Raw genomic sequence first — 22000 nt, forward strand, 5'->3', positions numbered from 1 at the left:
AGGTGTTGCTGTTATCAACCCTCTCATCAAAGTTGAAATTCAACAACTTGCTCCTGATATTCACATAGCTAAACATATGTCTATCCCATAACCCAGTAACCTGACTTTCACATAACACTCAAGAGAAAAGAAGACAGACATCAACCAAAAGTCTTGTATAAGAACATTCATAGTTCCAAACTAGAAGCAACCTCTAGTGTATCAGATAGAGAATGGATAAACAAATTTCTGTGTTTTTCAGACAGTTCACACCATGGAATATTATGCAACAATGAGAAAAATTAGTTACTGCTACATACAACAACTGGGTGAACCCTACAGTCATTATGTTGTGGGGAAGAAGGCAGGCAGGGAAGAGACCATACTTATGCTTCCATGTACATGAAATCCAAGAAAAGGTGAAACTAGTTGTTGGTAATAGAGAATAATTACTTCTGGGGCACAAAAAAATTCTCTGGGATGCTAGAAACATGTCCCTTAATCTGGGTGGTGGTTATAGGAGTACACGTGTATGTGAAAAGCCATCAATCTGCACATTTAAGATTAAGATTAGTGGACCTGAGGAGTTCTCATTGTGGGTTAAGAAACCAACTCCTATTCATGAGGACGCAGGTTCAATCCCTGGCCTCACTCAGTGGGTTAAGGATGTAGGGTTGCCATGAGCTGTGGTGTAGGTCACAGAGGCAGCTTGGATCTGGCGTTGCTGTGGCTGTGGTGTAGGCCAGCAGCTACAGCTCTGATTCGACCCCTAGCCTGGGAACTTCCACATGCTGCAGGTGCAGCCCTAAAAAAAACAACAACAACAAAAAAAATTAATGGTCTTGACACTATTAGAAAGAGTAGGGGTGGGAGGGAGAAAGAAGGAAAGGAAGGAAGGAAGCTTGAGGGGGAGGGAAGGACAAAGAAATAGAAAAAGAGAGAACTTGCCCATAATAACAGCCTACTAGAGGAGGTCCAAATTTGAAGAGAGGTTAGGGTTCCCAGATCCAGCAAATAAAAACACAGGAAACTGATATTGTGTCAGCCACCACCAGCCTGGGGAGTTTTGCTGAGAGCTTGAAAGAGCCCCAGGTACCCGGGACTCCCACACCACAGGGCCGGAGGTGGGCCATGGCTTCAGAGTCCAGTGCTGTGTGCAAAGAGCAAGTTAGGTGCTTGCTTTTTGTTTTTCTTTTTACTGTCACCTGCCGCACATGGATGTTCCCAGGCTAGGGAGTGAATCGGAGCTACAGCTTCTGGCCTACACCACAGCCACAGCAACAGCAATGCCAAATCCAAGCCACATCTGCAAACTACACTGCAGCTTGTGCCAAAACGGGATCCTTAACCAGCCGAGTGAGACCAGGGATAGAACCCATATTCTCAGAGACACTAGGTCACATTCTTAATCTGCTGAGCCACAATGAGAACTCCCAATGTTTAATTTCAGAAAATGAGGTGGAGTGATGTCTCCATGATTCAAACTATAGACAATAAAGTTTTACAGAATGTGCTTGGCTCTTGGAATAAGTAGAAGATATTCCCTAGGAGGGAGGTAAGATTTTTATCTTTATCAGAAGGAAGCATGAGTTTTGTCTCATTTTAAGAAGGGAAAATGTTGGAGTTCCCTCGGGTCTCAGCAGGTTAAGGATCTGATATTTTCACTGCTGTGGCACGGGTTCGATCCCAGGCCTGGGAATTTCTACCTGCCATGGGCATAGCAAGAAAAGAAAAAAGGGTGAAAAATAAATGTAAAAAAAGGGAAAATGTTGAGAAACACTGAGCTGGTTGAATCTGCCCGTTTTACAGTTGGGCAAACTGAGACCCAAAGAGCAGAAGGTTGTGTCTTTAGTTCCACAGGGGTGTGGGGCTTCCTCGGTCTGTTGATCACAAGGACATTGAGAAACTACTCTGAAGTCCAAAGCTCACTGATCATCATGATAGAAGGCTCCAGAAGTCTCTCGAAAGACCTTTGGAAGCAATTTCTGTTTATTTGGCTGGAGTTGTTGAAGTCAAAGATTCTTCTCCTTCTTTTTTTTTTTTTTTTTTTTTGCCTTTTTAAGGTCGCACCTGTGGCATATGGAGGTTTCCAGGCTAGGGATCGAATCAGACCTGTAGCTGCCAGCTTACACTACAGCTCATGGCAATGCGGGATCCTTAACCCACTGAGTGAGTCCAGGGATTGAACCTTTGTCCTCAATGGATACTAGTTGGGTTCGTTAACTGCTGAGCTGTGATGGGAACTCCCAAAGATTCTTCTGACCCACAGGCTGGTTGATAATGACAGGGCCGTCTAACAGCTCTGAAGTATACTCATGCTAGGAAAAAGCTTCTTGACTGGGAGAATTCTCTGGAGGAGGCAGAACTTTGTGGGGGGGCCTGGTGAAGTTAGAGAATAACCAGTTAATGCCCCCCACACACATATACACTCTCTCAGATGAAATTAGATTTATTATAACTACAGAACGTAGAAAGAAGAAAGTACTAGGAGTTCCCTGGTGGCTCAGTGGATTAAGGTTCTGACATTGTCACTGCTGTGGCTCTGGTTATGGCTGTAGCACAGATTCAATCCCTGGCCTGAGAACTTTGGCAAAAAAAGAAAGAAAAGAAAGTACATTAATCACCTGCCACCAATCCCAGCACTAAGAAATAGGGGTCATTATCTTTTGGGGTGAGTATCCTCAAACATTAACATAAGTACAGGTAACAAAAATGGGGTCATGTTATGCTGGCGTTTCAGTTCCCATTCTGTTCCATTCCCCAATGTGACACGTTCTGAACACCTTTCCCATAAGACTATAGATCAGCGATGTTCATTTCACATAGGTTACCGTTGTATGTGGATGAAACTTTTTTTTTAATTCTTGCATGTAACACTTTTTCAGGTCAGTCCCTCTGGGGACTGTCCCTATCATTTTTTGATATTTCAAATATTCTAGATGCATTTCTTGGCACACATGTCTATTTCCCTATGGCTGATTTCTAAAAACGGAATCATTGTGCTTTTAAAATATCAAACCAGGGAGTTCCCGTGGTAGTTCAGCAGTAACAAAGCCAACTACTATCCATGAGAACTCAAACCAGGGAGTTCCCGTGGTAGTTCAGCAGTAACAAAGCCAACTAGTACCCATGAGAACTCAAACCAGGTAGTTCCCATGGTAGTTCAGCAGTAACAAAGCCAACTAGTATCCATGAGAACTCAGGTTCGATCTCTGGCCTCACTCAGTGGGTTAAGGATCTGCCATTGCCGTGAACTGTGGTATAGGTCACAGAAGTGGCTCAGATCCCACATTGCTGTGGCTGTGGTGTAGGATGGCAGCTGTAGCTCTGATTCGACCCCTAGCCTGGGAACTTCCATATACCATGGATGCAGCCCTCGAAAGCAAAAAATAAAGTAAAATAAAAATAAAATATTGATCCAGATTTCCTGTTGTGGCTCAGCGATAACGAACTCGACTAGTACCCATGAGAACACAAGTTCAATCCCTGGCCTCACTCAAGGGTTATGGATCTGATGTTGCTACGGCTGTGGTGTAGGCGGGCGGCCATAGCTCCGATTTGGACCCCTAGCCTGGGAACTTACATATGCCGAGAGTGAGGCTCTAAAAAGACAAATAATTGATTAATTAAAATATTGATCCATTTCACCAGACAGCACCTCCAGAAGGACTCTATCAATTGACAAGTTTAAGGTGGCTCCCACCCTCAAGTGCCTACCGTGTTCTTCTTGCAGCATCCTTAGAGTGAGAGCCTCCTTAAAATTTGCACACCCCTAAGCTTGCCTCACCCTAGTTCCAGCCCTACTAATAAGACTGCAAGTCAGTTCCCATCGTGGCGCAGTGGTTAACGAATCCAGCTAGGAACCATGAGGTTGTGGGTTCGGTCCCTGCCCTTGCTCAGTGGGTTAAGGATCCGGTGTTGCCGTGAGCTGTGGTGTAGGTAGCAGACATGGCTTAGATCCTGAGTTGCTGTGGCTCTGGCATAGGCTGGCAGCTACAGCTCTGATTAGACCAAAAAAAAAAAAAGACTGCAGGTCTTTTCATGTGTTGATAGACCTTTAGATTTAGTTCTTTATAAAGTGAATTTTTTTCCTCCCAGTTTCCTCTTGGAGTATATTGGCTATCTTATTAATTTGTAAGAACTCCTTTTATATTTATGGGTATTATCCTCTTTTTTTTTTTTTTTTTTTTTTTTTTTGCTTTTTAAGGCTGCACTTGCAGCATATGGAGGTTCCCAGGCTAGGGGTCGAATCGGAGTTGCCAGCCTATGCCACAGCCACAGCAACGCCAGATCAGAGCCATGTCTGCAAACTACACCACAGTCACGGCAACACTGGATCCTTAACCCACGGAGCAAAGCCAAGGATCAAACCTGAAACCTCATGTTCCCTAGTCGGATTCATTTCCGCTGCACCAAGATGGGAACTCCGGTGTTATCTTTTTATTGCAAAGATTTCCCCCAATTTGTCTGTCATACAAAGGTTTTAAAAGTTTTTTGGAGTCAAATCTATTCAACTTTTTTGTCACTTTATGGTTTCTGCCATTAGTGTCATATTCAGAAAACTTGCATCCCCTCCCATCTCTGCTCCATTTTATAAATTACTCATGCAGACTTTCTAGAGCCTTTGAGGCTTTTTTTCCTTACATTGAAGTATTTGATTTATTTGGAATTAACTTTGGAGACTAAATTGGGGGGTGGGGAATAAGGATCCAGCTTGACTTACTAGTCAATGGCACCAAAACAGTTGGTTGGGTCACTCACATTTTCTCCACTGATACTTCCCTGCTTTTGTCACACTCACTAAACTTTCCTGTGTGTTTGGGTCTGTTCTCTATTGATCTGTCTGTGGCCTTCTTCTTCTTCTTCTTTTTTTTTTTTTTTTTTTTTTTGTCTTTTTTGTCTGCCCCAGGTCATATGGAGTTCTTGAGCCAGGAATCAGATCTGAGCCTCAGCTGTGACCTGTACCAGAGCTGTGGCAACATAGGCCACCTGTGACTGTGCCAGACGGGGGATCAAACCTGTATCCTGGTACTGCAGACATGGTACTGCAGATCCTGCTGCACCACAGTGGGAACTCCTGTCCATGGCTTTCTAAACCTGTGTCCATGCTGTTTTAATTTCTGCACCTTTGTCATATGTTTTAATATCTGGTAGAACAGATACTGCTCTTTACTCTTCTTTTTTTTGGAGACTAGTGATTAAGGCCAGGGTCTCTAGAGTCAGGCAGGCAGACTCAGCTGGTACCCAACCTTACCCTCTCTACCTGTGTGGTCTTGGGCTGGTACTTACAGAAACTCAAGAACAATTGGGAAGGCATTTGGCAGGAGATCCGAGAGCACTCACTTTAGGATCAAACATGCCTGAGGTCAACCCCAGCTCCACCCCTCATGGTCCCCAGAATCTGCGACAAGTCCCTTCTTGAAGGTTTATATGTAGAACTGGTGGTAGGGGGTGGAGGGAGGGGAGCTAATAATAGTCCCTTGCTATTGGAAAAATAAAATAAGTAAGGACTTTACCCTATTGTTGAATTAAGATTAAATAGTGATTGAAGAGGACACAATACATTGCATAGTTCCAATAAATGTGTTATAAAACAAAATTCAATTGGGTAGAACTTTAAATCTCTGACTTTAATCAATGATTTATGAACTGGGCAGCATGCAATCTAACAGATAGAAAGGAGCTTCCAGTAGGTATATAGAATGAAAGACTTGTTGAAGCAGAAGGGAGCAGGAATAAGGAAGTTGTATTAGGCAGAAAAGTAGATTGGGTGTTGCATGGTTATTTTCTTTTAGGAGACAGGGTCTATCAGGCAGATAACTTAACTGATAGCTGATCAGGTGATTCCTGGCTGACTGGTTTTAAGATCCAATTTCTGATAAAAACAAAACTGTAATTAAGACGTGGTTTGATGATGTGGGGCTTAGCACAAGTGACTCCTTTTGGGGTCTGTTGTTTCTTTCCTTCTTCTTTTTTCTTTTTTTCTTTCTTTTTTTTTTTTTTTGTCTTTTGTCTTTTGTCTTTTCAGGGCTGCACTCACAGCACATGGAGGTTCCCAGGCTAGGGGCCTAACTGGAGCTACAGCTTCCAGCCTATGCCACAGCCACACCAATGCCAGATCCAAGCCACATCTGCAACTTACACCACAGCTCACAGCAACGCCAGATCATTAACCCACTGAGCAAGGCCAGGGATCGAACACGCAACCTCACGGTTCCCAGTCAGATTCATTTCTGCTGCACCACGACAGGAACTCCTGTTGTTTCTTTTTTAACCCAGTATATGGTAGGTTGTTTTAATGTTCATGTTCTATGCTTCTGCAACCAATTACCAGAAACTCAGTGGCTTAAAACAAGAGGAATTAATTTTCTTGTAGTTCTAGACAGCAGGAGTGCAAAATCAATGTGATGGCAGGTCTGTGTTCTTTCTGGAGATGATGAGGGGGGAATTCACTCCTTTGCCTTTTTCTGCTTCTAGAGGCCACCTGCATCCCTAGGCTCACAGATTTGCTTAAATCACTCTAACCCCCTGCTTATGTTGTCACATTTCCTACTTTTCTTTCTGATCCTTATTCCTCCTTCTTATAAAGACCCTTCAGTTTTGGAGCCCACCCAGGTAATTCAGGATAATCTCCCCACCTCAACACCCTTAATTAATTAATTAATTAATTAGTTCATTTGGCTGTACCCAAAGCATATGGAAGCTCCTGAGCCAGGGATTGAAACTGTGCCACAGAAGGACCCAAGCCACTGCAGTGACAATGTCAGATTCTTAACCGCCTGCTCCACAAGGAAGTCCCCGACACCCTAAGTTTAATCTCATCTGCAAAGTCCTTTTTACCGTGTCAGTTAACACAGTCACCTGCTCCAGGCATTGGAATACAGGCATCTTTGGGAAACCACTATTCAACCTACTCAAGCTTTACTACCTCTGAATTGCAAATAGGTTGCTCTAAAAAGGGAAGGCTCACTAGAGTTCTCTTCACTTCTCCCCTGTAGGCTATCCTAGAAGAACCTCTGTCTTTTGTCTTGATTCTCAAGTAGAAAAACATGTTTCCAAACACCAGCTTCAGCGCTCTCCAGCTATGTGACCTTGGGTGTGTGACTAAACCACTCTGTGCACCAACTTCCTCAGCCATGAAATGAGAACCACAACAACATGACAAGAAATAAAGAGGCTCAACACAGGAAGGAGCAAAGGGGCTGCAGGAGCATAGATGGGGACCTCAAATCCAGCCTCAGGTCAGGGTAGGCTTCCTGGAGGAGATGGCCCTAGAGGTAAAGTGGGGAACATTCACTTGTTACTAAACCCCTGTCCCCAACACACTTGCATATTGCTTTGCCTAATGCCTAGCTGACAGCAAATAACTCCATAACTTGCTATTGTTAATAGTTGTGAAAAATGAGCTGAGATGGGAGTTCCCGTCGTGGCGCAGTGGTTAACGAATCCGACTAGGAACCATGAGGTTGTGGGTTCGGTCCCGCCCTTGCTCAGTGGGTTAACGATCCGGCGTTGCCGTGAGCTGTGGTGTAGGTTGCAGATGCGGCTCGGATCCCGCGTTGCTGTGGCTCTGGCGTAGGCCGGTGGCTACAGCTCCGATTGGACCCCTAGCCTGGGAACCTCCATATGCCGCGGGAGCGGCCCAAAAATTAGCGACAGCAACAACAACAACAACAACAAAAGACAAAAAAATAAAAATAAAAAAAATAAAAAATAAAAAAAAATGAGCTGAGATGAACAGGCAAGGTAATAGATAATTAAATAAATTATGATGAAAAAAATAACTATATTGATGCCGAATAGAGAGGGTTCTGCTGGATGCAAGAAAACTCTGGTGCTGCCTCTTCCAGCGGGCTCCCCTCCTCCACTTCTAGGGTTCCCTGAAACCCAGAACCTGGGGTTCTCACTTCTCTTTTCCCCGCCCCACCCCTGTTACAGGCCACAAGTCAAGCCCACAGCCCTTTTCACACAGAAGGGTTTTCCCAAAAAGGTTTAGAATGATCAAAATTCTAAATAAGGACATGGTCAAATCGAGACAATATCAGTCAAAGAGACTTGCTGCGCCGCATTGGAGCCCGAGATAATAGGAAAAGTCGGTAAAGATCAGCACCAATCCTGACTTTATTTAAAATGTTGACATTTTGTTCATGGAAGATTTTTTTTTTTCATAAATTTTGATTCTTTCAAATACAGCCTTTCTCTTGGTTACTGAGGTTTTGGGTTGTTGTTGTTTTTGGTTGCCCCCCCTCCAGCCCTACATTTTGTGCTCTCATGCTGGTCCCAGCCCAGCTCCTGAGGTTTTTCTCAGAAACCATGTGATGAGAGAGAGAGAGAGGAGAGAGAGAGAGTTGTGACAATAGTGATACTTGCTGTGTTTCTGGGGCAGAAGCAGGAGAGCTATGAAATCCTGGGAAGGATGCTGCCACCAGCCTAGGGGGCAGGGAAAGATTTTTGGCGGTAGTGTTTGGCAAGAGTTAATTGTGGGAGGGAAGAGGGCCCCTCAGCTGTAAGAGGAAGTGAGAAGGGGTGGGGTGGCCTCTGGACGCATGGGGGTAGGTAAAAAGGTAAGCACGCCCAGGGTAGAAGGGATTAGGGTTTAGAGCCATCTAGGTGGCAGATCAGACCTTGGTATGGATCTCTTGATGGATTGGCAGGGAGGAGTACTGATAGAGGGAAACCCAGTAAGGAGGCTTTGACATTGTACAGGGATGGTACAAACCAGGACCCTCAGCATCGCTAGGACATGATGAGGAAGGCAAAATATTCAGCATCCCTGAAAACTGAGTGAATCAGCAACTCTGGAGGGTATCCAAGTCTGTGTTGACCCCAGGGGATTTTCAAACCTTCACATTTGAGAACCAGCAGCCTAAGCATCTCGACTCTAAAACTCCACATCCCTTTTACAACTGGTTTGTGATGATTGCTTCACTAAGTGGTGACCAACTCATGGATAATACAGCCCATCTCCACACGGAACCTGGAAAAAACAAAATCCCTAATGCTTTAATATAAAAGAAAAATTCATCATGATGAAAGAAAGTCCATCCATTTCATAATGTAAAAGCTTGGGCACTCAAGCTTGAAGGATATAGGGAAGTGTCAGAAGCGGGTCTGTTTTTTGCTTTTTGCTGTTACTGTTTTTCATTAATTAATTAATTAATATTTTTAGGGCCACACCTGTGGCATATGGAAGTTTCCAGGCTAGGGATCAACAGAGCTGCAGCTGCCAGCCTACACCACAGCCACAGCAATAGGGGATCCAAGCTACATCTGTTACCTACTCTGCAGCTTGCAGCAATGTGGGATCCTTAACCCAATGAGCAAGACCTGGGATGGAACCCAAATCCTCATGGACACAGCGTTGGGTTCTTAACCTGCTGAACCACAAAAGGAACTCCCCCTTTTTTGTTTTTTAATTGAAGAATAGTTGATTTACAACGTTGTGTTGAAGTATATCTTTTTTTGTTTGGGGTTTTTGTGTTTTGTCTTGGTTTGTTTTTGGCCATGCCTGTGGCATGTGGAAGTTCCCAAGTCGGGGTCTGAACCCAAGCTGCAGCAGTGACAATGTCAGATCCTCAACCTCCTAAGACACGAGGGAACTCTGTAGTGTGTCCGTTTCTTTTCTTTCTTTCTTTAAATATTTTATTTCTTTGTCTTTTTAGGGTTCTACACGAAGCATATGGAAGTTCCCAGCATATGGAAGCATGTGGAAGTCGAATCAGAGCTGCAGCTGCTGGTCTACGCCACAGCCACAGCATCGCAGGATCTGAGCAGCGTCTTCAACCTACACCACAGTTCACTGGCAACGCTGGATCCTTAACCCACTGAGTGAGGCCAGGGATCGAACCCATGTCCTCATGGATATTAGTTGGGTTCATTACCGCTAAGCCACAACAGGAATTTCAGTGTATCTGTTTTTAATGAATATTCAGAGTTGAGAAGTAAAATATTCACTGGTGAGCTGAATTTACCCAAACTTTGTATTATATTTGACATTTTAAAATAAGTGCTAAATAAATATGACGATCGGTCTACCAAGAGCACAGTTACAGATGCTGGCATGATGGGTGGACTACTCCAATAATCCAAGGGCTCTTTCCTTTTATAAACTCTCCCAAATGGTGAACACCACCTGACAAAGCTCTTAAACAAAAGTACATTCTTCCCTCTCTTTAAACATACTTGCATTTCTGAAAATGCAGTGAAAAATACTTTGTGTTACATGTAAAATGGAGTTAGATTCTGGCTTTAGATAATCATGAACGGTTTTTTTCACCTACAGAGGAATCTTGTGGGAATGGAGCAATTCTTCTGCGGATGAGGGTGGGGGCACCGTCCAGTGTGTTGCAGGACTTTTAGCATTTTTAGCATTCCTGGCTGCTGCCCTTAAACACCAGAACTGCCAATAGCTCTTTCTCCCCTATCTGCAAGACATTCAAAAATATTCACACAAATGGGGCTTCCCATCATGGCTCAGCAGTAACAAACCCAACTAGTATTCATGAGGACTCAGGTTCCATCCCTGGCCTCACCCAGCGGGTTAAGGATCTGGCTGTGGTATAGGCCAGCAGCTGCAGCTCCAATTCAACCCCTAGCCTGGGAACTTCCACATGCTGTGGCCCTAAAAAAACAAAAACAAAACAAACAAAAATCCCATAGATTAAAAAACAATAACAATCCCACAACACTCCATAGAGGCTATAGTCACCCCTGTTGAGAACCATCTTTGAGATAAATGATGCTGAGGGAATATGCAGGAGGAATATGCCCCTGGATCTGAGGGAAGCAAGAGGAGGGATCTAGGAGGCTGCTTAGGTTGCTGGGCGGGCAGTGAGATGGTCCGTGGAGCCCTTTGTTAAAATGGGGAGCAGGTCTGGACCAGCAAATCTGCGGATGCTTGCGCAATGTGCGTGCAGTGACGGGGCGGGGCGGGGGGGGGGGGGGAGTCAAGCCAGTGTCACCTTCTTAGTATCTTACTCCATGTGCTTCTCTCCATCCCCATTCTGGTCACCTCCTCCCAAGAGGACAGCAGTGGCCCACCAGGTCTCCATTTCTCTGCCCCAGTCCATTTTTCAAGAGCTGCCAGAGCTTCCTAGACTGCACCCCGGTTCGCATCACTCCCCGCCCCACCCCAGGCTCGCATCACTCCCCGCCCCACCCCAGGCTCCAGCCTCTGATGGACAATCTCCTTTTAGTTTCTGGGCCGTTGTGCCCACGCCTTCCCACCACCCCCACCACCCCGCCCCCAGCAGTCTCCTTTCCCTTCACCCGTTAATCCTGCTCATCCTTCAGGCTTCAGAGCAAATGCCCCTTTTGCAGAGAAGCTTTTCCTTGACTTCCTAAGGAGCTAGCTGGGTTTCTGGACACAAAAGGAATTCATAAAAAAGACTGGCATAATTATTTTTAAAACATCTCGTAATTTGATTCGCTTCTTTCAAATCCCTGAGGGCAAGCCTAATCTACGTTGCTCACGGTTGAATACTGTATGGCAGCATTTAGTAGGCGCTCAATAAATATTTCATAAATAAATGAACGAATGAATTTCTGCAGACTGCTTCTCGGAGTTCAAGAAGCGGAGACCAGGAGGTTCTAATTTTCTCGTAGTTGAGCCTTTCCGCCCTAGGTATTACCCGCTGCTCAGCCCGCGAGCCTCGGTTTAGCAGGCAGGCGCAAGGGGTGGGCCTCTGGGGACCGAACTTGCTCGCCTACGCGCGCGCCCCCGACCCCCAGGCTGGAGGGCCGGGCGCGCGGAACACTGGGCGCGCGCGTCGGGCACGCGGGGGACGTGACTGGCTGGCCGAGCCTCCAGCCGCCACTAGAGTTCCGGCGCCGCGCACGCGCGACCCGCCCCGGTCGCTCCCCCCCGCCCCCCTCCTCGCTCAGGCCCGGCGCGCGCCGGCGCGGGAGGCGGGGGTGGGGGGGCGGGGACAGCGGCGGACGCCGAGGGGGAGGGGCGGGCCCGGCCCGGCTCGGCCCGGCCGCCCGCGCACGGCTCCTGGAGAGCCCCGGGCCCGGCCCGGGCGGCGGCGGCGGCTGTAGCCCGAGGCCTCGGCGGTGCCCTAACGCCGCGCCGCAGCCATGGCCCTGGTGACCCTGCAGCGTTCGCCCACGCCCAGCGCCGCCTCCTCCTCCGCCAGCAACAGCGAGGTGAGCCCCGGGCCCGCGGCCCCGGCCCGGCCGAGCAGCCGCTGCGCCAGGCCTGGGACGCGAGTGCGGGGCGCCAGGGAGTGCTCCGGGGGCAGCTTCGAGGGGTCCTTAGCCTGCGAGGACCCCGTTGGACTACCCCGCCCGGGCAGCCGAGCTGGGGTGACTGCTGGAAGCAGTGTGCGGGTGTGAGCGGGCGTGATCCAGTTGAGAGTGACTTGTGCTGAATGTGTGTGAGAGACCCCCTTGTGGGCGTGACTGTGCGTACGGATGTGACCATGTTGGGGGTGACTGCATGAGACTGTGTGAGAACCCCCCCCCCCCCGCAATCTGGAAGCAAGTGTGAGTGTGACTCCCACCTAGGGGTGACTGAGTGTGAGCTCCGACTGGGGGTGACTGTGCATGAGACTGTGAGTATGACCCCCATCCGGGGGTGACTGTGTGTGTGAGAGACAGTGACCCCTGTCTGGAGGTGACTGTGGGGGATACTGCATCTGGGACTAGGATTCCTGACCAGTGACTGTGTGAAATGATGTGGTTCTGTGATTCCAGACCTTGAGGCTGGTCTAAGCCCTTTCCCTGTGTGCCCAGCTGTGTGTATGCCAGCCTGTGTGTGCCTTTCCCTGAGTGACTCTGGCCTGTCTACTGGGACCTGTGCCTGTTCAATGCGGCAGGAGAGGAGGCCCAGGTGCTCCTGTGAAAGTGAGATTGTTCCCCGACTGCACACCCTTTGGAGTTCTGGCTCTTGGTGTGAGTGGCTGTGCCTCTTCGGGGGCCGGTGTCACGGTGTGACAGTGGCTGAGTGAGCTCAGGGTGCTGTGTGACTGTGTATCTTAAGTTTTTGTGTGCAGCTGAGTTTGAGTTTATCATTTGGGGCTGCATGTTTGTGTGCATCAGGCCGAGTGGCTGAGGCCAATTCCGGGGTTTCTGGGATGGCATGGGTGCTTTCTGGGGCTGAAAGGACACCTCTGCACTGTGCGGATTTCTGTGGGTCTGCTGGTGACCTGGCCTGTGTGAGGCTGGCTCCTTGCTCTGGGGTGGACTGGGGGATTGGTTCTCTGAGTACACAGTTGGGCTGGACTGCCCTAGGCTGGGCCTCAGGCCTCCAAGCAGGGGAACCAGTTAGGGCCTCTGGTCTAAACTCACATCCGTGGCAAGGCAGAGCCATGACCTGCAAGCACAGCTGCTGGAGGAGGAGATGGGGAACTGTTTAGAGAAGGGAGGGAGGGGAGGCTGGGGGAGGGGCCCTGCAGGCCCAGGAAGTGGCCCGCCTGCATCTGGGCCCCTTCTCCCTGCGGGAAGTTGCCTGATAACACAGAAAAGTTTGTATGTGTCTGTGAATGCTGAGGACCTGTCTGGGGTTTAACAGCCCTGTCTGTCCTGCCAGTACTGGTGGGGCAGCTCCTTGGCCTGTTTTGCTGGGACTGGCTGGAACATACTGAGTGGCTGCAGGGTTGAACCTCACAGCCCCCTCCTCTGGAGGAGAGGCCATTATGTGTTATCTTGTCTGAGGACAGAAAATTCTAACAGTCCCTCCTCTGCACGGTGGCCAGCAGCCTGCATTTGAAAAGTCAGGCTGCAGTTGCTTCTCACCTCCCCCCCAGACATCTGTTCCCTGCTACTGCCGCCTTGCAGTTTACAAAGTGCTTCACTGCACTTAATCTCAGGGTCCCATCTCACAAATATGTGAGTGTAAAGTTCAGCTCCAGGTAGAGGTTAAACAGCCTCTCAGCCTGTATCTCTGATTCTAAAGCCCACGTTCCCTGCCTTACTTGACACCTAATTTATTCCTGCTTTAGACAGATTTTTAAAAGTGTGTATTTTTTAGCTGAGATATAATTCACATACAGTTAAGTCCAACATTTTAAAGTATACAGTTTAAGAGTTCCTGTCATGACTCAGCAGTAACAAACCCAATTAGTATCCATGAGGATTCGGGTTCGATCCCTAGCCTCACTCAGTGGCTTAATTCGCTGTTGCTTTGAGCTGTGGTGTGGGTCACAGACACGGCTCAGATCCTACGTTGCTGTGGCTGTGGTGTAGGCCTGTGGCTACAGTTCCGATTTGACCCCTAGCCTGGTAACTTCCATATACCATAGTAGGGACCTAAAAAGACCAAAAAAATTTTAAAAATACAGCTCAGTGGTTTTTAGTATATGCCCAAGGTTGTATAACCATCACCATGAATTCCAGAACATTTTCATCCCCCTCAAAATAAACCTCATACCCCTCAGCTGTCGTGCACAGCCTCCCTCCCATCCACCAACCCCTGCCCTACTGTCACCAACTCTAGACAACCAATAATATACTTAACTATCTCTATGGATTTGTCTGTTCTGGGCATTTCATGTAAGTGGATTAATACACTCTTTGGCCTTTTTGCCAGGCTTGTTTCACTTAGCATGGTGTTTTCAAGCCTCATCCATGTTGTAGCACATATAAGTACTTTATCCTTTTTTAATGGCTGAGTAATTTTCCCTTGTGTGGATATACCATGTTTTGATGGACATTGGTGGTGTTTCCACTAGGGACATTTTCTTTTCTTTTTTTTTTTTTTTTTTTTTCTTTTAGGGCCACACCCAGGGCATATGGAAGTTCCCAGGCTAGGGGTCAAATTGGAGCAACAGCTGCCAGCTTACACCACAACCACAGCAGTGTGGGATCGGGGCCTCATCTGTGACCTACACCACAGCTCATGGCAACGCTGGATCCTTAACCCACTGAGTGAGGCCAGGGATTGAACCCAAAACCTCATGGTTCCTAGTTGGATTCGTTTATGCACCATGGCGGGAACTCCAATTTCATTTTTTAACATGATTTTATTTTATATATAGTTCAGTGTCTTCTACTTTCACTTATATCATGAACATTTCCCAGTATGAACTTTATTGCCTAGATTTTTTTTTTTTTTTTTTTTTTTTTTTGGTCTTTTTGTCTTTTTAGGGCTGCACCCACAGCATATGAAGATTCCCGGGCTAGGGGTCAAATCAGCTACAGCTGCCGGCCTACACCACAGCCATAGCAACGCCCAATCCGAGCCTTGTCTATGACCTACACCATAGCTCATGGCAACACCGGATCCTCGGATCCTTAACCCACTGAGCGAGGCCAGGGATTGAACCCAAAACCTCATGGTTCCTAGTTGCATTCGTTTCTGCTGTGCCACAATGGGGACTCCCTATTGCCTAGATTTTTATTGTCCGTATCAGTAATAATTTGCAAATAAGGGGTTACTTCCGCTAGACACATTTCAAGTGATTATATAAAGCATTATTTTCACCAAGGGCCAGTGACCTCCAAAATAAGAATAAAACTCAACCAGGTTTTATTCAACTTGAGTAAATCAGCGGCATTAGTTTCTCAGGGAGCCACTAGAGGCCGTGATATTCCCTAGAAGGTGAGGCTTCCTTCCAGGTGAGGTGAGGCACGAAGGCACAGGAAGGAACAGAGAGGGCAGCGTGTATGCAGTCAGAAAGCCAGGCCAGCTCTACATCTGTTCCAACTTTTTCAGGTTACTTCTCTCTGGGCCTCAGCTCATCCGAAGGGGCTGGCTTCTCTCTCAGGTGTGTTCTCTGGCACAGGTAGTCTTTCCTCCTGAGAATCTCAGAGAGTAAGCAAGAATTAAATGGTTTTGAAATATGTACCCCCAGATCACTTCCTTACTCCTCAAAATGTGCCTCCTGGAGTTCTCATCGTGGCTCAGTGGAAATGAATCTGACTAGCATCCATGAGGATGCAGGTTCAATCACTGGCCTCGATTAGTGGGCTAAGGATCTGGCGTTGCTGTGAGCTGTGGTGTAGGTTGCATGCAGACAGGCCTGGGATCCTGAGTTGCTATGGCTGTGGCTCAGGCCAGTGGCTGTAGCTCCAGTTTGACCCCTAGCCTGGGAACTTCCATATGCCATGGGTGCGGCCCTAAAAAGACAAAAAAAAGAAAAAAAAGAAAAGTGCCTCCTTTGTTGAGTCAGAGGCACTTAGGGCATTTCTTTCCTTCTCCAACTTATGATCCTGCTGCACGGCATGGGAACTGAGGGATGTCACAGCCTGACCCACAAAGCAGTGTTTCCCTCTTTCTATTTTGTAAAATTTATTTGGTCACACCCACAGCTTATGGGAAGTTCCCAGGCCAGGGATCAAACCCTTGACACAGCAGCTACCAAGCCACTGCAGTGATGATGTTAGATCCTTCATTCGCTGCACCACAAGAGAGCCCCTCCCTCTTTTAAAATTTTTGTTTTCCTTTCCGCTCAGTTTTTCATTATCTCATTTTAATTATTCATTTAAATTTTTAAAATTTTAATTATCTCATCATGTCATTTTACTGCTAACTTTATCTCATTCTTTTATGAGAACAGGCAGAGAGCCCAAGAATAGATAAATCAATAACTTTCAGGAATGGGTTGTAACATTGTGATTTTTGACAAACATTCAAGGTGACTAGTTTTCATGGGCAGATCTCCAGTCCCTTTTTCGGGGGTGGGTGTGTGTGGGGGCGGGTTGGATCAGGGTTTCTCAATCCTGATTGCCGATGCTGGGGCCAGAAAATCCTCGGTTGTGGGGGCCTGTCCTGTGTGTTGGAGAAAGTGTAGTAGCACTCTGACCTCTGCCCACTAGATGCCAGCAGAACCCTCCCCAGATAGGCTCCAGCATCACCTGGTGTCCCCTGTTCAGGACAATTGTCGCTGTTAAGGATCTTATGGTTTAGACCAAACAGTCTTTTCTCACTTTGCTCCTGTGGTTGTATGAGTTGTTTTGTGTATATTTCACTTGCCCGAAGCTGGTGGCCCTGTGGTCAGCAGAGCCTCCCCTCATGTTTCCACTTCTCCTTCCGAGTCTGGTAGGAAGCGTGAGAACTAACTGAGGTCCACTGGTGTCAACCTCTGCATAGCACCATACATACATTATCTGATGACAGCCCTCTCCGGGACCCTTTCCTTGCTGAAATTGCCACCTCTGGGGTGTGTCCCTTGCTGCCTATATCCCTCCCTACCTGAGCTCTGTACCGTTTTCCCACCAGAGCTGGCTTCTGTCTGGTGTCTGTCCTCAGTCAGCCTTGCATCTCACCAAGCCATCAGTGCTTTCCAGGTTTCTCTTTCCCATTCAGTGGGCTCCTCTGTGCAACATGCAAAACATGCCAAGTGCCAGCCGTACAGTGTGTATTGTGTTCTCGTTTGAGTTTTCTTTTTGAAAGAAAAAAAGAAAAATTGTAATCAGGGCTTAAATCATGGTTGCTTTTGAAGCCTAACCCTCTTGGCCTTGTAACTTGTAGAAAATATGAAATGTCCTTGTCATATGTATATACCAAGAGCCTAGAAGTGTTTGTGTCAGCCTTTTTTTTTTTTTTTTTTTTTTTTGGTCTTTTTGCTATTTCTTGGGCTGCTCCCGCAGCATATGGAGGTTCCCAGGCTAGGGGTCTAACCTGAGCTGTAGCTACTGGCCTACGCCAGAGCCACAGCAATGCGGGATCCGAGCCACATCTGCAACCTACAGCACAGCTCAAGGCAACGCCGGATCCTTAACCCACTGAGCGAGGCCAGGGATCGAACCTGCAACCTCATGGTTCCTAGTCGGATTCATCAACCACTGTGCCACGATGGGAACTCCAGCCTTTTAAGCCTTTTTGAGGACCACCAAGAGCATTTAAAACCCATAGACAGCCTGATTCCGGCCACCTTCATAAAAGACTTGCCTGGAATGGTTGTGGTTTGGGGGGGTTGTTTTTGTCATTGTTTTTCTTTTTGGCTGGATCCACACCATGTGGAAGTTCCCAGACCAGGGTTTGAACCCATGCCACTGCAGCAACCTGAGCCACATCAGTGACAATACCAGATCCTTAACATACTAAGCCACCAGGAAACTCCCCTCCCCCTTTTTTTACTACTGTGTTGTGGCTTATACAATGATGTTGATCACTCAGCTGTTGCCTAGCTCAAAGGAGGAAACAGATCCTCCTAAAACATTGCCCCCTCCCCTTAAAAAGAGAAACAGGGTACGCTCCAAAGCAACCCTGGAAAATAGAGAGTTGTGGATGAGGGTGTGGAGTGACAGTGCCAGCTCAGAACACTCCATTAGCAGGCATCGACGCAGATGCCGTGAAAGGCAAGTGGGGAAAGATTGGGAAACCCGAAAATCCCTCCGTGGAGATCACAGCAAAACAGCAGAGCAGGATCAGGAAGGAAAGGGCGTGGCCCTTCGGAGAAGCCAGGTTTCCTGGACATCTGTATCTTTTGCAGACACCAGAGTAGAGAATACGAGCCTGTGTCTGAGGCTTGCTGATAGTGGCGTCTGGGCGGTGACATTCTCTTTCTTTCTCTGCAGTTGGAGGCTGGCAGTGATGAGGATCGCAAGTTAAACCTCAGGTAAGCAGCGTTATTAGAGTTTTCGTTTTAAGTTTTTCTTCCAAACAGGTAAGAAATACTCTTGTTCCTTTCCCAAAGGGAGAACCCTCAGGAAAGGATACACCAGTTTTTTAGCAGTGGTTTAAAAATGATATGGGATATGGAGGGCTTTAACAATGATATAGGCCTTTAACTATAAACAGCTTCAATAACATTATGTAACATTTAGAAAAGAAAACAAAATTGCCAGTAATACACCACCCTGGCTTTACCACAATGAGCATCTTTATGAACTTCCAGATTTTACCTCTGCTTTAAAGTAGATAATCCTAATACATTCTCTCTTTCCCATCCTGCTGTTTGGAAGGTGTTCCTTTTTTTTTTTTTTTTTTTTTTTTTTTGTCTTTTCTAGGGCCGCACTTGCGGCACACGGAGGTTCCCAAGCTAGGGGTTTAATAGGAACTGTTGCTGCCCGTCTATGCTACAGCAGCATGGGATCCGAACCACATCTGTGGCCTACACCACAGGTCACAGCAGCTCTGGATCCTTAACCCACTGGGCGAGGCCAGGGATGGAACCCACAACCTTATGGCTCCTAGTCGGATTCATTAACCACTGAGCCACATCGGGAACTTGTGGAAGGTGTTCCTTTTGAGCTACACATATTGCTGATTTGAAACAGGATTTCAGCCCTTTGGTTTATTAATTCAAGGTGGATTTTTTGTTGAGTGTGAGAAATCTTTAGACATGCTTATTTGAAAAATGCCTTAAGCTCTAGTGCTTGGTTGCTACATCCTCAAGGAGACGCCAAAAGCATTTTTGTTTTTCTTTGCCAAAAATTGAGTATTTTATCAGTTTACAGATGATTTAGCACTTCATTACATAATGTATTCTTCTGCAACCAAGGAGCTAGTCTTAAACTCTGGCTCCTAGAGTTTAAAAAAGTAAACAGTGTTTCAAAGATACTGTTCTTTTTTATGTTTGTTTGTTTTTTAACTTTTTTTTTTTTTGTCTTTTTGCCTTTTCTGGGGCTGCACTGGCAGCATATGGAGGTTCCCAGGCTAGGGGTCTAATTGGAGCTGTAGCCCCCGGCCTACGCCAGAGCCACAGCAACGTGGGATCCGAGCCACGTCTGCAACCTACACTACAGCTCACGGCAACGCTGGATCCTTAACCCACTGAGCAAGGTCAGGGATCGAACCCACAACCTCATGGTTCCTAGTCGGAACCATGAGCCACGACAGGAACTCCTGTTTGTTTGCTTTAAATGTTTGTTTCATCTTGGGAGGAGGAGGAAAATTATTTGGAAAAGGAAATATGTGTTCAGAAACTAGGGTCAACCAGCGCAGGGTGTCCTGGTGAAACTCACACGCAGAAGTGGAAGAACCCTGCCTCACCCCTCTTTGAAGTTTTCTCTGTCTCTGAGGGACGGGAAGGAAAATAGGTATTTTTCCTGTGGCACCATGATTTCTGAAGCTCATGTGTGTTGGGAAATGATTGCCTTATTACCGCTGTCAGGTCCTCGTTTTTTTTTTTTCCCCTGTAACGCCAGAGGGAGGACCAGAGGCCCTGACACATTTACTCTTCCGCTCGGGGGTTTTCAGCTGCTTAGAGTCTCAAAGGCTGGAATCAGCTGGCCTCCCAAGTGGGGGCAGTAATGGGCCGCCTTGTGCATCAGCTGGTGGAGGCGGGGAGGGGAGGAATGGAAATCAGCTCCTGAGCCCACTGGGGAGGGAAAGCTGGGAGGAGGGCTGCTGACCGCCACGGGGGGGCGCCAGCAGTCTGCAGGCCCCATGCTGCTTCCTCCCATTCTCTTGCTCATCACCCTTGCCTGCAGTTCTGCTTTTCCGTCCCCGCTCCCTGCTCCCTGATGGTGCTCTTTCTCTAAGCCAGTTCCTTTTCAGATGGCCACAGACCTCTCAGCCAACTCAATGTGCTCCCACCCCAGATGTTTGTGGCTCCTCTCTCCTTAACAGGTGACTCTTGGTTTTTCTCTGTGCCGGTACCACACCTGCCTTGCCCGCAGGTACCTGTGTTTTTGTCTCATCCCGGCTTTCCTTAGTAACAGGGTCTTAGTTTTCTGCCTGCACTAGTCTTTCAGCAGTTGAAACGTGTTAACTTTGTTTTGATTCTGCAGTAAATTGCATTCAGCAATGAGAAAGAGCAGGATGCGGGGGAAAGATGTAGGGTTGGGAGTCAGGCAGGTCTAGCTTTGGAGTCTGACTCCTGCATGAGGCCAGGTGCCAGCGTACTTCTGGGGGTTACCGGGCCTCTGTGGGTCTCTGTTCTCCCATTTGTTAAATGGATGAACTATGTCTTTTCAAGGTTGGCGAGCAGCTTGTATGGGGCTCCTGGCACAGAGCTAACTCCACAATAGGCTTGGAGGATGGTTGCTACCTTTGGTCCTCAGAAGATGGTGCTCCTATCAGTTAGTTTCACAGCCCGGAAGTAGAGGGCCTGACTCCCTGTGGGAGGTGTGTCCACTGTGTTAGGCTGGGTGGACCCTGAGGGTACCCTGTGACCCGCCTGCATCCTTTCCCCACTGACATCTCTGTAAGATGTAAATAGGAGCACACCGTAGAATCTTCCTTGTCCTCCAGACAATTTCCCTGAAGGCCTTCTGAGTGATGTCAGGCTCCCTGCCTGCCTGCCCGGAGGGCAGCTGAGTGCTGCAGAGCCCTGTCCATCCAGCTCTCGCTCCCCTTCCCCTACTTGCTGCCTGTGCAGACTGCCGCCTGCCTCCTGCAGTCCTCTTTGGGGAGCTGTGCTGTTCAGACTGTGGGAATTGCTGAGCAGATGGCTCTACTGGCAGCAGCTCCTGGCTCCCTCGCCATCCTGGGAGCCGCCTCAGTCTGGCATGAGATGTAAGTGGTTGTGTGCCAGGCAGGGCCCCGGGAGGGAATATGGTTGTGTTGTTTGCAGAGTGTGGATCAGAAGTGAATGTTTTGTTGTTTTTTGTTTTTAGTTTCATCCAGCATTTCCAAGCATGTGAAAATGATCGTTAAGAGTTCTTTTCATTTCTTTTCTTGCCTGCCCAAGCAAACTTTCAGGCTAGAGCAGCAGGATTTTGTCTTCTCTGCTTTATCTGGCTTCAGTGGTAGGCTGTGAGCTCCCCTACACCCCTGCCTTTCCCTCTCCCCTCTCTCCCCTCCCAGTCTTGGCCTGGAAATCCCCAGAGGACCTTCTGAACTGTGGTTGTGCCTTCTCCACCTCTGTGATGGCATCAGGACAGGGCAGGGGTTGGTGTGTCCTTGCTCTGCAGACCACACGTCCCTGTCTCCATTCAGAACCCCTTCTTCGAGGCCTCTCAGGTGCCTCTCTGCCTTTCTTGATGGTTTCTTAGCCTGGACTTGACTGTCCTTGTTGAGAGCCTGTCCGATTAAGCCCTGCCAAGAGCATCAGGCTCTGCAGTGGGCCGCTGTATCAATTATCTACTGCGGCGTAACAAGCTACCGCACGCTCGGCAGTCCACAATGTACACGTTTATTACCTTGCGGCTCCCATAGGTCAGGAATCCAGACTCTGAGCTGGGTCCTCTG

General features: G+C 47.7%; 1 protein-coding gene across 1 annotated transcript in view; it reads left to right on the top strand.

Moving 5' to 3' along the window:
- Positions 11941–22000, top strand: part of SSH1 (slingshot protein phosphatase 1) — a 66897-nt gene continuing 56837 nt past the window's right edge. The window contains 2 exon segments of the mRNA XM_001929329.5: positions 11941–12126; positions 18442–18482. Of these exon segments, the coding sequence (XP_001929364.2) occupies positions 12058–12126; positions 18442–18482 (110 nt within the window). The 5' untranslated portion in view covers positions 11941–12057.

The sequence above is a fragment of the Sus scrofa genome, chromosome 14, assembly GCF_000003025.6.
Source record: "Sus scrofa isolate TJ Tabasco breed Duroc chromosome 14, Sscrofa11.1, whole genome shotgun sequence".
Lineage (NCBI taxonomy): Eukaryota > Metazoa > Chordata > Mammalia > Artiodactyla > Suidae > Sus > Sus scrofa.